Genomic DNA, 15,044 nt, shown 5'->3' on the forward strand with positions numbered 1-15,044 from the left:
CAGTCCAGACCTGTCTCCCATTGAAAATGTGTGGCGCATTATGAAGCATAAAATACGACAACAGAACAGCTGAAGCTGTACATCAATCAAGAATGGGCAAGAATTCCACCTACAAAGCTTCAGCAATTGGTGTCCTCAGTTCCCAAACGTTTATTCAATGTTGAAGGTGATGTAACACAGTGGTAAACATGACCCTGTCCCAGCTTTTTGGAATGTGTTGCAGCCATAAAATTCTGAGTTAATGATTATTTGCTAAAAACAAAGTTTATCAGTTTGAACATTAAATATCTTGTCTTTGTTTTTTGTCCCAACTTCATTGGAATTGGGGGTTGTACATTCAAGTTCATGATTGTAAGGTCACAAATTGTGGAAAGGTTCAAGGGGTATAAATACTTTTTCAAGCCATTACAGATTAATGCCAATGGTGTGTATGTAAGTGTCTGATTTATGCTTACTAAAGGGCAGCGTTTTTACAAATAAAATTAAAACAAAGTGTTTAAGCATCTCACATCTTTTTATTTCTGAATTTTTGTCTTCAACAATTTAATTGCACCCAGATCTACAAGTTTGTAATCGTCCACAAAACATGAGTTTCTTCATCCTGCAAAGAAAAGAAAAAAAACTGACCCAGGCAAAAAAAAGATAGCAGAAAACTAGTTGTTTTATAATTAATTTCCTTCTAGTTTATCATAATTTATACCAAGCATAATATACTTTTAAAGACCAACATGTCTTTTGTAGCCTTGCAGAATTCCCCAGCCCAGCAGTTAAAAAAAATATTTCCTCTATTTAAAACAAACATTTCAAATTTTATCATTAGTATGGTCTTTAGTAATTTTGGAAAAATTAAAAATATTTTCCTCTTATTCATGCCCATTCCTGGCGACCCAGGCCCACTCAGAATGCAATACAAAACAATAGTCAAAATTTCTGATCAAGAAACACAGGAATGACACAATTACTCGGAGGTGATATCAAACGTAGTTTAAAATTCATACAATGGCAAACTTTTCTCTTTTTTTTTTTTTTTTCCCTGCGTTCAATTTCAACTGAGGCCATTTTGACCCATTAAAACCCGTCAAACCCAAAATGCATTGCTCAAGCAGCACAGCTCCAAATATCATCAATAGATTCTCTTCTTACAAGGAGCTGTCTTAAATAAAAATAAATATATTTAAAAGGGAAGGGAAAGAACAGTCCATCTTTGTTGCGTGGGTGTTTTTCTTCCTTTTTGCATTTTCTAAGAAAAATCTGACATAAAAAAGATTTACGCATTTTCAGATTTTTCTAAAACATTTTAACCTTTATCAAGACCCTAAAGACATACAGTAAAAGAAAAAAAACAGAAGTCTTTAGAAATTATTCTAATGGGAATTTCAAATGTTATTAATAAATAGAATACCATGATCGTGATGATGCCATAGGGACAACCGAGGCGGATAGAACTCAAAGCAGAGGAGACCAGTTCATGGAGTTTATGGTATTTTTGCATGAAGTTCAGTAAGGGACCTCTTGGTAAAAAGTCGGGGCAGGGGCAAAGTTAGATGCTGATGAAGATCCTCCATGTCAGTTGGCTGCGAGTCCAGTGGCTTCAGATGACAGGCTGTGTAGCAGAACAAAAACAGGATGCTTCAAATTCAGAATTCTAACCTGTTTAAGTATGTGAACTACTCAAACAAAAAAAGCTTTACATCATGTTTGCAGATAGGCCAGACACACAATGCCAGACACATAACCCACCCATGGCATCATTACAAGGACAGAATATCATAATGAAATGCTTTGAATTGAATGCCTGTGCTTCCATCCATATTACAACACAGTTGTAAAAATATGGAAGTGTGTGGATAGGGCTGGGCGATATGGGGGGGGGGGACAAAAAAAAATAAAAAATAAAAATTGTGTCCTATCAGCTGATATTGATATACATATACATCCCACATGAAACATTGTTTTTCAACTTTAATTATTCTGTTACTCTTGGGCAGCCGTGTAACCGGGACTAACCTTCCGGTCTCTTAAAACATTTCGGTTCCCAGTTTTGATGCCTACTGTCCTCCGACCCCGAAGACGAAAGTGGCGAAAACCAACGAAGAAGCGGCAAAAACCAATGAAGAAGAACACTCACGAAGACGTGCATGTGCCCAACGGCAGCGGTGAACAAAAGTGTTAACCATGTTAAAATACGGTAATTGAAAACGCTAAATTGCCCGTAGTTGTGAATGTGAATGGTTGCTTGTTTATATGTGCTTTGTGATTGGCTGGCGACCAGTCCTCTCTTGTATTCAGATACCACGGCATCTCGTTTTTTACGATCATTGGGCTTTATCTCGTCAAGTCAAATGCGACCGGATACACACGACGTGGCGGCGACAACGAGTGGATCCCGCCGACTATATTATAATGACAAAATGGGGAAAAACATGTGTTTGTAGTCACCACTGTTCAGGAGAGGCTGTTCGTTTAAGGCTTGGTTGAGGTATGTTCACATACTTTTAATACGATACGGCTCGCAAGCAGGCAACAAAACGTTATGTAGCCTAGCAAGCTAGTGCTAGCACTAAAAGTTGCGCGTAAACATGCTGCCGTTCTGTCGAATCATGCTCTCAAGTTTCGGTGTGGGTGAAGTCATTTAATTACAGTTAGTTAGCACATGCATGTATTGGAGACTCTAAATTGCCCGTAGGTGTGAATGTGAGTGCGAATGGTTGTTTGTTTGTATGTATGTGCCCTGCAATTGGCTAGCAACCAGTTCAGGGTGTACCCCACCTTCTGCCCGATGACAGCTGGGATAGGTTCCAGCACGCCCGCGACCATAGTGAGGAGAAGCGGCTCAGAAAATGGACGGCTGGATAGTTAGCACCCATTATTTCTGTCATGTTGTAATGTTGGTTTGACCTGACTGATTAGAATACATGACCTGACTAGAGCAGTGATTTCCAACCTTTATGGAGCCATGGCATCTATTTTACAATTGAAAAATCTCACGGCACACCAACATGTCACAAAAAGTGGATACATTAATTACTGTATGTACTTCCTGCCATCTAACAGAAGACCATTCATTTGTTCTGGCTGGCATAAAAAGGTACATTATTTATTTATTGTAAATATATTTTTTTTAGTAATTTAGTACACAAGTATATACAGTAAATGCACAGGTCATTTAAATAGACACATTGCTCCATCTTGTGATCGGATATCGTTTTTTTAAACTCGTTGATCGGCCCCAAAAATCCTGACCGTGTAAAGCCTAGTATCAATGATGGTCTCCTGGCCAGTTGTCAAGTCTGCAGTCTTCTCAATATTGAACCCAACTGAGACAATTGAAGCAATTTAATGACACCTGGGGAAACCTGTGCAGGTGCTTTTAGTTTAGGAGGTGATTAGTGTGTGACACTCAGTTTAAAACATTTATGGCCTGCAAAATTTGTGCTGATTTCTTCACAGTATTCTAATTTTGTGAATTCCTAATTTTGTGGGTTTTATGAGCTGGAAGCCCAAATTATGTAAAAACGAACAAATAAATACTTTAAATTGTTTAAATTGTGGGCCCTGAATATATAATCTATGAAAGGTTAACTTTTTGAATGGAATTAAGGAAATAAATGAAGTTTTCAATTATATAGATTTTTTTTGGAAAGGGTCTGTATATTAATTATACAGACCCTGTGACCCTCAAAGTACAAATTTTGATGCATTTAAAATTGGGAAAGAAACCCATCTCCATTCCCCCCCCACCCAGCCTAGCCCACAAAGTAACATTTGTCCCCCGCCCAACCTTGACACCAAAGTTACGCCAGTGGCCATTTGTATTGTCTGTTAAAACATGGACGTAACCAAATTTGTTTATAGCTGGGCCATGATAGGTTGAGAGGCTGAAGCCACCCGCAAAATGCCCTGTGGCATCACAAAGGTTTTCTTCAATATTTTTTTTTTCTATCTAACATTTTATCAAAGCCAATTTCTATTATTGATATAGATCACATGACTATTGTGATGTATATTGATATTGAATTATCACCAAGCCCTATATGGGGGTAATCCTTACCGAGCATTGATCAGGTACTCAGCAAGGTTGATGCTGGCATGGGAGCCAGTGATGGTGACCTGTCTGTCAGTGGAACCCTCCACAGGATTGGCAATCTTGATCTGAGCGCCCGACATCTGACGGATCTCATTTATCTTCGCCCCCTGACGGCCAATGATGCAGCCGATGAGCTGAGAGAATATGAGGAATGTGAGCACAGACTGAAACCTAGGAAAAACGTTGTCGAAAGATGATGTTACTGAAAACAGGAGGGCTTTACGTCGTTTGGAATGGTGAGCTCATGTGAGCCAGTTTGTGCAGAGGCATCCATCCCAGCTGCAGAATTGCAAAGAAACCCCATCACAGAGCAGAACGCGTGACAAATCTAAAGCAATGTCTGCTGACCTACCCTGGAAGCCCTGGTTGCTGTGCGCAATGGGGAAGGGGCTCTGCTGCATGGCCAGCTGGTGAAGTTTGGTGAGCTGTGGAGCCAACAGCGGAATAGACAGACAGCAAACATATAACTCAATGTTGATTATTACAGCCCAATGTTGATTATTACAGCCCAATGAGAGGAATGTATGAAATGGATCATTTATCCTTAGGTCGTGACATAAGTTTATATTCCTTGTATACATTATATGGGTGCATATGTGAGACGGAGGTGACTGGAAAACTATGATGAAGCTTCTTGGGACCAAAGTTGCAAATATATTAGATCACTTACAGAGGGCCCTTCACTTACATCAGGCTGAGGAATGGCGTGCTGTCCTTGGACAGCGTATGCCTGCAAGTAGAAAAAAAGCACTTAGGAGGTTGTGACAGTGTCACACACAGTGTACTTCAATATCCATCAGTCCTCTGTCCTTGGGGGGCTCACAAAACAAAGTCATGCACACTACAAAGTGCTAGAATGGCTACTTTTCCACCCAAAACAAACGGGAATAACCGGCTAACAGAACTACAAACTCAACAAAAAAGTAACTCTAGTCTAATTCAAACAAAGCCAGCATTTTCCTGGCTTGGTGTCCTGTGTGTAAGGAACAGATGCGGCATAGTGGTTGAAAATCTGAAAAATTTGACAGCTTCCAACATAGTGTACACTCACTGTACATGTCCCTCTGTTGAAAGCAAGGGGTGCCTTTGCGTTGAAGTCACCACGCATTTAATTACGTCAACCTGCATCGGCTGTATAAACACATACTTCGGACACAGAAATGTCCATCTTTGGTGAGTTCTGTCTGAAAGGCACAGGCAAATAAATCGAAGCTCAACCTTCTTTCCCCCTTATACTTCAATTTAACGGGAAGTTGGTGTTAAAGGGCTTACATCACAGTGGTCAAACCTTTCCAGGGACTCTTTACTGCGAGACATTTCTCCAAAAAACCCACCATGGGACTACTGCCAATTTAACATAACTACAATATGTACCTCAAAATGCCAAAGGTTATTTTGTAACTTGTCAACCTAAATATTCATGGTCTGTTACACAAATACGGAACTTAACCACAATAAATTGAATTAAATATTTACCTATCGGGCGGCACGGTGGCCGACTGGTTAGAGCGTCAGCCTCACAGTTCTGAGGAGCCGGATTCAATCCCCGGCCCCGCCTGTGTGGAGTTTGCATGTTCTCCCCGTGCCTGCGTGGGTTTTCTCCGGGCACTCCGGTTTCCTCCCACATCCCAAAAACATGCATGAATTGGAGACTCTAAATTGCCCGTAGGCATGACTGTGAGTGCGAATGGTTGTTTGTTCCAATGTGCCCTGCGATTGGCTGGCAACCAGTTCAGGGTGTACCCCACCTCCTGCCCGTTGACAGCTGGGATTGGCTCCAGCACGCCCGCGACCATAGTGAGGGGAAGCGGCTCAGAAAATTAATGAATGAATGAATTTACCTATCGTCGCGAGCTCACGTGCACTGCTTCAGTGCAAACAGAGAGCTCTGAGCTAGTTTACTAAAGCAGTCAATGTTGCCAACCTAGCCATTTTGTAGCTATTATTTTAGCAACATTTCCAACCACTTTAGCGACTAAAAAAAAAAAAAAAAAAAAAAAAAAAAAACACCTAGCAACTTATTCATTCATTCATTTTCCATACCGCTTATGCTCACTAGGGTTGCGGGCGTGCTGGAGTCTATCCCAGCTGACTCTGGGCAAGAGGCGTGGTACACCCTGAACTGGTCGGCAGCCAATTTCAGGGCACCTATGAACAACCATTCGCACTAACATTCACACTTACGGTCAATTTAGAGTACTCAATTAGCCTACGATGTATGTTTTGAGGCTGTGGAAGGAAACCGGAGTACCTGGAGAAAACCCATGCAGGGACGGGGAGAACATGCAAACTCCACACAGGCGAGGCCGGATTTTAACCCAGGTCCTCAGAACTGTGAGGCAGATGTGCTAACCACTCTGTAACCGTGCCGCCCCTAGCAATTTATATTCCAGCTAAACAAGAGGCAACATGGAACCATTTTCACAACGGAGACCCGGGAGACTGTTGAACAGCTGAAGCTGTACATCAAGCAAGAATGGGAAAGAATTTATTGAATGTTGTTAAAAGAAAAGGTGATGTAACACAGTGGTAAACATGACCCTGTCCCAGCTTTTTTGGAACATGTTGCAGCCATAAAATTCTAAGTTAATGATTATTTTCTAAAAACAAAGTTTATCAGTTTGAACATTAAATATCTTGTCTTTGTAGTGTATTCAAGTAAATATAGGTCGAACATGATTTGCAAATCATTGCATTCTGTTTTTATTTATGTTTAACACAACGTCCCAACTTCATTGGAATTGGGGTTTTAATTAGGCTTTACACGATCAGGATTTTTTGGGGCCGATCATCGATCAGCAAGTTTATAAAAAAAATAAAAATTAAAAATTAAAAAAGATAACCGATCATTGATCCGATCACAAGATGGAGCAATGTGTCTATTTACATGACTTGTTCATTTATTGTATATACTTATGAGGATAAGCTGTACAGAAAATGGATGGATGAGTGGATACAGTATACAGTACACAAAGGTTGCGGGCGTGCTGGAGCCCATCCCAGCTCAAATTATTCTCTAGCATTTTAGAAAAAAGTTAAAACACCAATGACCTCTGAGGGGCATTCAAGGATTGGCCACTGACATAAGTTTAGGTCAAATGAACATTACAACTGACAGAAATAATGGGTGCTAACTTACTGTAATTAAATTACTTTAATAAATACTGTTAATCACATGCTTACTCAAACTTTCTCACTGTCCCGACTATATGGACAGGTGTTGTCCAGAGTTTGAGTCCGTTGGACACTCCCCCCCCCTCACGCTACGTTGATTGAACGCGGCATGGCATGCTCCTCGTGTACATTCTTCAGGTGCTCGATCAAATTTGTGTTGAAGCATTTAGATGACGTACCCCACGGTGTACTTCAGTTGTGCACAGACTCCAAATAACGTACGTGTTGTTTGTCTGAGACACCGCAAAATAGTCCCACACTGACGACGTGTTTTTACACCGACAAGCTTGAAAAAACTTTATCGGCTGTCAGATAGTTACAGTACTGCGCTACAAGACACGTGACAAGGCGAAAAATAAACTAGCTTTTGGATTCATACGCGACAAAGACGCGGAGTTAAAGGTCTTGTGCGGAGCCGATCGATGACATCACTGATCGGATCGGCGACTTATGACTCGAAAGCCGATCAGCATAAAATGCTAATTATCGGCCGATACCGATAACGTCGATCAGATCGGTGCAAAGTCTACTTGTAATATGCCACAATCATATCGGAACTTTTTATTGGCCCAAAGCTTAGGTAGGGTGGTCAACTTGATTTTGTTTAGTTTGTTGGTTTTGTCAGTCCACCGTTCCCCTACTTGAAGGTATGCATTTGGGGACCAAATAAACAAATCCCTACCTGACCACCTGCAAAGATGACAGGAGAGCCTGAGGGTTTGGGTCGGTATGGGATGGTTACTCCTTTCGGAGGGGACTGAGGAAACAAGCCAGTAACACAGCTGAAACAGTAAGCCACAGTGGATCTCAAAACGTTGTTTTGCATGAAATCGTCTTTACCTCAAGCATGACAACACAGATCTGCTTGACACACTCAATGATGGACTGTGGGGTCCCTGCAACAGTGATGGCACGTTCTGTTGAGTTGGGCAACATGTCCCCTGCTACTTGTACCTGAGCTCCTGCTGACTGTGGACACACAGACAAAAAAATACAAAACTGGCACAAGTGTAAGCTTATTGAGAATTACAAATGGCTGTGACAAGGGAGTAGGAAATGGCCAAGAGCCACATCAATATTCTTTACAGAAAAGTCATTAAGCCTGTATATTGCTACTCAATACCTCATCTAGTGGCCGGGGGCGTGTATTTACTCAACGCACACAGTACCAGGTATCTGTTAAACCCAGCTTGATTAATAACAATATTCCATCCATTTTCCCTAATAACTGTCTTTGTCAGAGTGGCGGGTGAGCTGGAGCCCATCCTAGCTGACTAAGGGCAAGAGGTGAGGTAAACCTTGGATTGGTCAGTAGCCAGAATAATATAACAGGAAGTCCTCGATTTACGAACGAGTTACGTTCCTACGCTGGCGACGTAACACGATTTTCCGCGCAAGTAGGATTTCACCGTTAAAGTCGAAATTTACGGCGAAATACTTCTGTTACGGGTATTGTCCCACATGATTGTGACAGCAAGGTCAGTGTGTGTGTGTGGGTGTGTGCGTCAATGTGTGTGTGAGACGGGACTCCGCAGGCGTCATCCGGCGGGACTGCAAAGGAGGAAGGAGTGCACACCGGTGCAAGCATGTACAGTGGCAAGTGTAGTGACGGCGACCGGGGAAGAGAAGTGATTGACGTTGAATGTCCAGAGGAGCTAATAAAGCCATTAAAGCAGCAAATCGGTGCTTCGTGCCTTTATTGTTGCCGCCACCCAGCTCAGCTGTGCAACGAGAGAAGGGAGTTAACCCCTGCCTCTCCTGACCACGGTCAGGTGACCGTAGCAGGAAACGTTAACACTTCGTATAAAGAAACTAAAGTAAAAAAATAAGATGCTGTACTTATTACTGCTGAGAGTGTGAAAAAATGAGGGCGAAAAAGGCAAAGATACTCCCGGCGAACAAACACAGACAAGCACTATGCACTAGCTAAGCAGAAACACTATGGTGCTGGGGAAAAATGGCAGATGAGGCACGGACGTGGGAAAGTCGAAATGTCGTAAGTCGAGTGCATCGTAACTCAAGGACTTCCTGTATTGTTCAATAAGTTTTCCCCACAAGTAAATAATTTTGTCATCATAGGCATTTAGAATATTTAGAATATGTGATCCCCCTGGTCGTTGAAACACACCCTCCGGTCCCCCTTCTTAAAAAGGGGGATCACCACCCCAGTCTGCCATTACAGAGGCACTGTCCCCGATGTCCACGCAATGTTGCAGAGACGTGTTAACCAGGACAGCCCTACAACATCCAGAGCCTTGAGGAACTCAGGGCGAATCTCATCCACCCCCAGGGCCTTGCCACCGAGGAGCTTTTTAACCACCTCGGTGACCACAACCCCAGAGATAGGAGAGCCCGCCTCAGAGAACCCAGACTCTGCTCCCTCATGGGAAGTCGTGACCGAAAGAACAAGATCCCGGATGCAAGCGGCCGAAATGGGTTTCCTCCACAGGGTGTCCGGGCTCTTCCTTAGAGATAGGGTGAAAAGCTCGGTCATCCGGGAGGATCTCAGAGTAGAGCCTCTGCTCCTCCACATCGAGAAGAGCCAGATGAGGTGGCTCGGGCATCTGATTCGGATGCCTCCCGGACGCCTCCCTGGTGAGGTGTTCCGCGAACGTCCCATCGGGAAGAGACCCCGGGGCCGACCCAGGACACGCTGGAGAGACTATGTCTTTCAGCTGGCCTGGGAACGCCTCAGGATCCCCCCGGAAGAGCTGGGTGAAGTGGCTGGGGAGAGGGAAGTCTGGGCGTCCCTGCTAAAGCTACTGCCCCCGCGACCCGACCTCGGATAAGCGGTAGAAAATGGATGGATGGATGCATTTAGAATTTATATTGTATTTTTTTATAAAAAGGTATTATGGCCTCAGTTACTCATCTGTGCATTCATTGATTCATTTCTGCTTTGCAGGTAGTATGTTTTGTGGAAAGTGAGTTTCATCTACCGCAACACATGGGGGAGATCAAATGTCAGAGCAATGGTTATTGCAGCTAACTGCTGACAACGCTACTTTTGTCTGAGGAGGAGAATTTTGTTTTTTTAAGGGTGTGGTAGCTATTTATTGGCGTGGACAACACACAAGGGAACTAATTGGGGCATGGTGTCTATTACAGCGGAGGCTATTATTTGAGAAAAGACAAAATATGGGGTCATCACACTATTTGTATTACTTGCAATGCAGTTCATTTGAATCCTCTGAGCATCATTTGCCCCATATGCAAAGCAATTGCAAAGTTCACTATGATTAGCTGAAGACACTTTCGACCAAGCTCACCAGACCAACTGTGAAGATGAGTTCCACAATAAGACTATGAAGACACACCTCTCTAATTTCTTTGATCTTGCAGCCCCCTTTGCCGATGAGCGACCCGCACTGGCTGGCAGGTACGACGAGGCGCATGGTGACTGGTGGTTTGCTGGTGGCTGTACTATTAGTCATTGAGGTACTGATGTCCTGAGAGAGAAAGCCACATGCGATTGTTCATCTTAAAGTTCACCACCAGGACCTTTCCTCATTATCAAAAGTAGTTGGCGAATCCAACCTCCTCCAATTTCTCAATGATCATGGAGAACGCTTTGAAAATGGACGTGGTGGGTCCTGCCAGTGTTATGATCCTCTCTGGACAGTTCCCCTCAGAGATGTTGATGCGAGCGCCACTCTGCGCATACAGACAAGCCATGTGGCAAATGATGTAGCAGAATCATATGACGTGTTCTCATTGTTTTCTTGTATCTTACCTCCTCTCTCATTTTCTTAACAGACTCTCCTTTCTGTAGGGTAGACAAACACACACTTTCATAACAAACTAGCGGGTAAGATGCATCGATAGCAGCCATCTGATGGTAAAAACAAAACAAAACAACATACCTTGCCAATGATACTCCCAACCTCCTACAGAGGAAACATGCATAAAGTCAATTACATTGTGAATTATCGTATAATTATGAAGCACTGGATGCAGCCACACTCACCTTTCCATGCATGAGTAACCTGATAGTTAAGGTGACATTAAGTCCTCCTTCAACCAGACTTGGGTCCATTGATGCAGATGGGTGCGATAGACAGGCGTGAATCTTTGGTCAAAGGCCAAATGTCTGTAAAAGCGTGGAAAGGAGGATCGTCAGAGACAACTACCGCAACTGGACGGACAGTGTGAAATGCTCAACGTAAGCATGAAAAAGCTTAACAGCACTTAATGTCCAAAAGCTGCGATCAATTGTCACCAAAATTTGTGGGCTTCTCTACTCATGCCCACTTCAATCTCTGGAAATATCAAAATTATAACCCCGATATTAAGGATTTTGTGTACGTCATTAAGCGACGTTAAGCTTTTTCTGTATAATGCGCGCCGATAGAGAGAAACAGGCAAAAGAAATCTGTTAATATTGGGCTTATCATTTTTATATTTTCAGAGGCTGAAGTGGGCATGTGTAAAGATGTCCACATACATTTTGGTGACGATTGATCGCAGTTTTTGGACATCAAGCGTTTTAGACTGTCACCGACTTAAGCTACAGTGCCGCCAGAGAGTATTCACATCCCTTGACTTTTTCCACATTTTGCCATGTTACAGACTTATTCTAAAGCTGAATTGGGTATAGTTTTTTTTTTTTTGAATACGTAAAATATCCCATAATGACAAAGTAAAAACATATTTTCAGACATTTGTGTCAATTTATAAAAAATTGAAACATTCAAGCAATAGTTACATAAGTATTCATACCCTTTGCTATGACACGCAAATTTATGCTCAGGTACATCTGATTTCGACTGAGCATTCTTGAGATGCTTCTGCAACTTGAATGGAGTGCACCTGTGGTAAATTCAGTTGATTGAACATAATTTGGAATCCCACACACGTGTCTATATAAGGTCTCAATATTGGCAGTGGATATCAGAGCAGAAACCAAGCAATTAAGTTTTAGGAATTGTTTGCAGACCTCCAAGACCAGATTGCGCCAAGGCACAAATCTGGGGAAGAACACAAAAGAATTTCAGCAGCATTGAAGGTCTCGAAAACCACTTTGGTCTCAAATATTTGGAAATGGAAGAAGTTTGGAACCAACAGGACCCTTCCTAGATGTGGCCGTCCGACCAAGCTGAGTAACGGGGGAAGAAGGGCATTGGTCAGAGAGGTGAACAAGAAACTTATGGTCACGAAGGCGGAGCTCCAGTGTTCCCTTGCGGAGATAGGAGAACCATCCAGAAGGCCAACCATTGCGAACACGCTCCACCAGTCAGGCCTTTATGGTAGACTGACACTTACACAACTGTCTGCAAATATGTTTTTACTTTGGTCATTATGGGTATTTTATTTAGATTTTTTTAAAAAGAAAACTACACTCAAATCAGTTTTAGAATAAGTCTGTAACATAGAAAAATGTAGAAAAAGTGAAGGGGTGTGAATACTTTCTCGAGCACTGTATAGATTAGAAGTTGGTGTTTCTTGAAGAAGATGCTCTCAGTGCAGATGTACGAGCGAAAAGCAGCGTTTGTCGTGACAAAGCACTTCAACGGCAGCTTGAAACCCTGAAAGAAAGGGAAAAGGCCATCCAACTGTTGTAATTCACAGACTGGCGCGAGTCCACCTATTCACGGCAGTACAATGACCCACTGTCTACGTACGGCGTCGACTATTTCATGGTACCGAGTAGCAGAAGCGACATATGATACATGTAGTAAGAGGTTATTGCAAGTGTAAACACTTGGTAGTATCCCTTGGGATTTTAGCGCCTTCACGCAAAGTGCTTCTTAACGGGCAGCGGGGAGCACACGAGTCAGAAGCTAACACCTACACTCAAAAGGTACTGCACAAGCACATCACGATGTCTGTCACGCAAGCATATGGCCAAGTTTGACAGTATACTATTCAAACCATAGCTCCACTAACACCTTGCTTTATTTTAGATGTCACTGCCCGGTTACTGATCAATAGCATAGCAGCAGCGTTGAGCTCGGACGCTCAATCGGTAGTTAGCACAACCGGTAATTTTCCATCCGGCTTGCTAGCTCAAGGCCCCTTCCTCCAGGAAATAGTCACAACCCGCGGCCTTCGAACGCACTGAGGCACACAGAGCTATCGCCGTCCTTCACTCTACAAGCAAGGCTAAAGGAAAACAGCGGGCAAAACATTATATAGTACCGTCTTTGGATTTCTTACCAGAACCGTCCGTTGAAGTGTGTCCAGGGGGTGGGTAGGGTGGCAAGGGAAGAAGGGGGAGAGGTTCGGGAGGGACTTTGAAAAGGATCCGGGGAAGAGGGAAGAGACGCCGCGGCTCGATTCGATGGGACTCCTTAAACACTCACACGCATGTGCTAGCAAGCACAAAAGCCTGACCGGATTCAACTTTGACCTCTCGACGGCCACGCCCCTTGCGTGCGCTCTTCAACCTGGCAGAAATACACTACAAGTTCTTTTTTTGACACGATTGAGTGATCCCGAATTTAAAATACGCGTTTAAAGAATACAAATAATAACCTTAATTCTCTTACTTAATTTGCCAATTAACAGTCACCCCTTGTTCCTATTTTCTTCACTCTCTTACTTAGTATAGTGTTTATATGTTCGATGATCCATTTAAAAGGGCTGTATCAAAGATTTCACCTTTAAAGTCCCATTCTGTACAGCACTAGAAACCATTTTTTCTCTTTTTCACGACACGTCTTCAGCGCATATGCGAGACTGGTGATAAAGTAGCTATACATAAAAGTTGAGCTAATTGATGTTGTTTGAAACCATGTGCACAAAGCCTCTTTGCTTTCCCATCTCAGAACATCACAAGTAAATATGCATGAACACAGTAAGTGTGTAACTGCTTTGTGGATGTTACAGTGTCGGTGTCAATAAAGGGCAGCATATGTGGGTCTTTCACTTTCATATTTACAGTTCAATTATGTCCTAAAAAAAACAAGTTAAAGTTTGTCCTTGCTGGAGTAACTTATATATATCCACTAGATGGCAGAATTACACCAAGAACACAGGAAAACACTTGCATTCCGTCTGCCATTTTTTTTGTAATTACAATATTCACATATTGATAATATCTAGACGTGTTCATAGACCTGTCCATGCCTATAGTGTAAACAAAAGACAATTGTTTCATCACAAACAGTTAACTTCTCACTAATTAAACACTTATCATGTGTATTTGCAACATATAATAACTCACTCCTTGGTTCTACTTAGCAGGGCATGGTTATACAGAGGAATACTACATAATGATTGGTAATATTTTTAATAAGTGCATGGCAAGTAATGTGTCCATAGTGTCCTTAACGTTAGGGCGGCAGTCACTCAGTCTGTAAGGACATGGGTATGAGTCCGACTGCGGACAAAAATGTTAAAATGGAGTATTGTAAATATGAAATAGGCTAAATGTACCTTCAGGCTTTAGTCATTGATTCGATTTGACATAATTCAAAAGTGATTCTGCTGATACAGAAGCAACCACTCTCTCAATATTCAACCTTTGGCCTGAAAATAATACAATCTGCTCTAGTATTCATTTCGTGATTAACGACTTCAGCATTCATGACAGATTGTTTTGCTTTGTACAATGCCATTGTTTTAGCAGTTTACCTTTTGTATGGCATTCTACTGTAATAGAGGGAGTCGAATGTCAGCTGATGTAACATTGAAGCAAAAAAGTAGGAAAAATGGGCTCATGACTGAAATCCACAGGGCCACATATTGTTATCAGGCTATTTATAAACTTGGGGGGGGGGGGAAAGACTTCCAAAATGGAACAGTATAGCCCTGTAACCATGTTTTCATGGTCTGCTTGCCA

The 15,044-nt window shown here is 42.4% G+C and overlaps 1 protein-coding gene across 3 annotated transcripts; it reads right to left on the reverse strand.

Annotated features, from left to right (window-relative positions):
* Positions 1-495: 495 nt before the first annotated feature.
* On the reverse strand, positions 496-13,601 carry pcbp2 (poly(rC) binding protein 2). Of its 3 annotated transcripts, none has more exons than XM_061689737.1 (13): positions 13,418-13,601; positions 11,229-11,351; positions 11,125-11,148; positions 10,995-11,027; positions 10,799-10,915; positions 10,579-10,710; positions 8,102-8,230; positions 7,944-8,018; positions 4,776-4,817; positions 4,440-4,512; positions 4,311-4,366; positions 4,052-4,221; positions 496-1,603 (listed from the first exon to the last, which is right to left on the reverse strand). In XM_061689737.1, the coding sequence occupies exons 2-13, from the start codon at positions 11,295-11,297 to the stop codon at positions 1,567-1,569; spliced, it is 957 nt and encodes a 318-aa protein (XP_061545721.1). In that variant the 5' UTR covers positions 11,298-11,351; positions 13,418-13,601; the 3' UTR covers positions 496-1,566. The 3 variants fall into 3 exon arrangements, with proteins under 3 accessions (XP_061545721.1, XP_061545714.1, XP_061545731.1); XM_061689730.1 differs by having other exon boundaries at positions 4,758-4,817; XM_061689747.1 differs by lacking the exon at positions 13,418-13,601 and having other exon boundaries at positions 4,758-4,817; positions 10,995-11,049; positions 11,229-11,319.
* Positions 13,602-15,044: the final 1,443 nt, after the last annotated feature.

The sequence above is a fragment of the Phycodurus eques genome, chromosome 1, assembly GCF_024500275.1.
Source record: "Phycodurus eques isolate BA_2022a chromosome 1, UOR_Pequ_1.1, whole genome shotgun sequence".
NCBI lineage: Eukaryota > Metazoa > Chordata > Actinopteri > Syngnathiformes > Syngnathidae > Phycodurus > Phycodurus eques.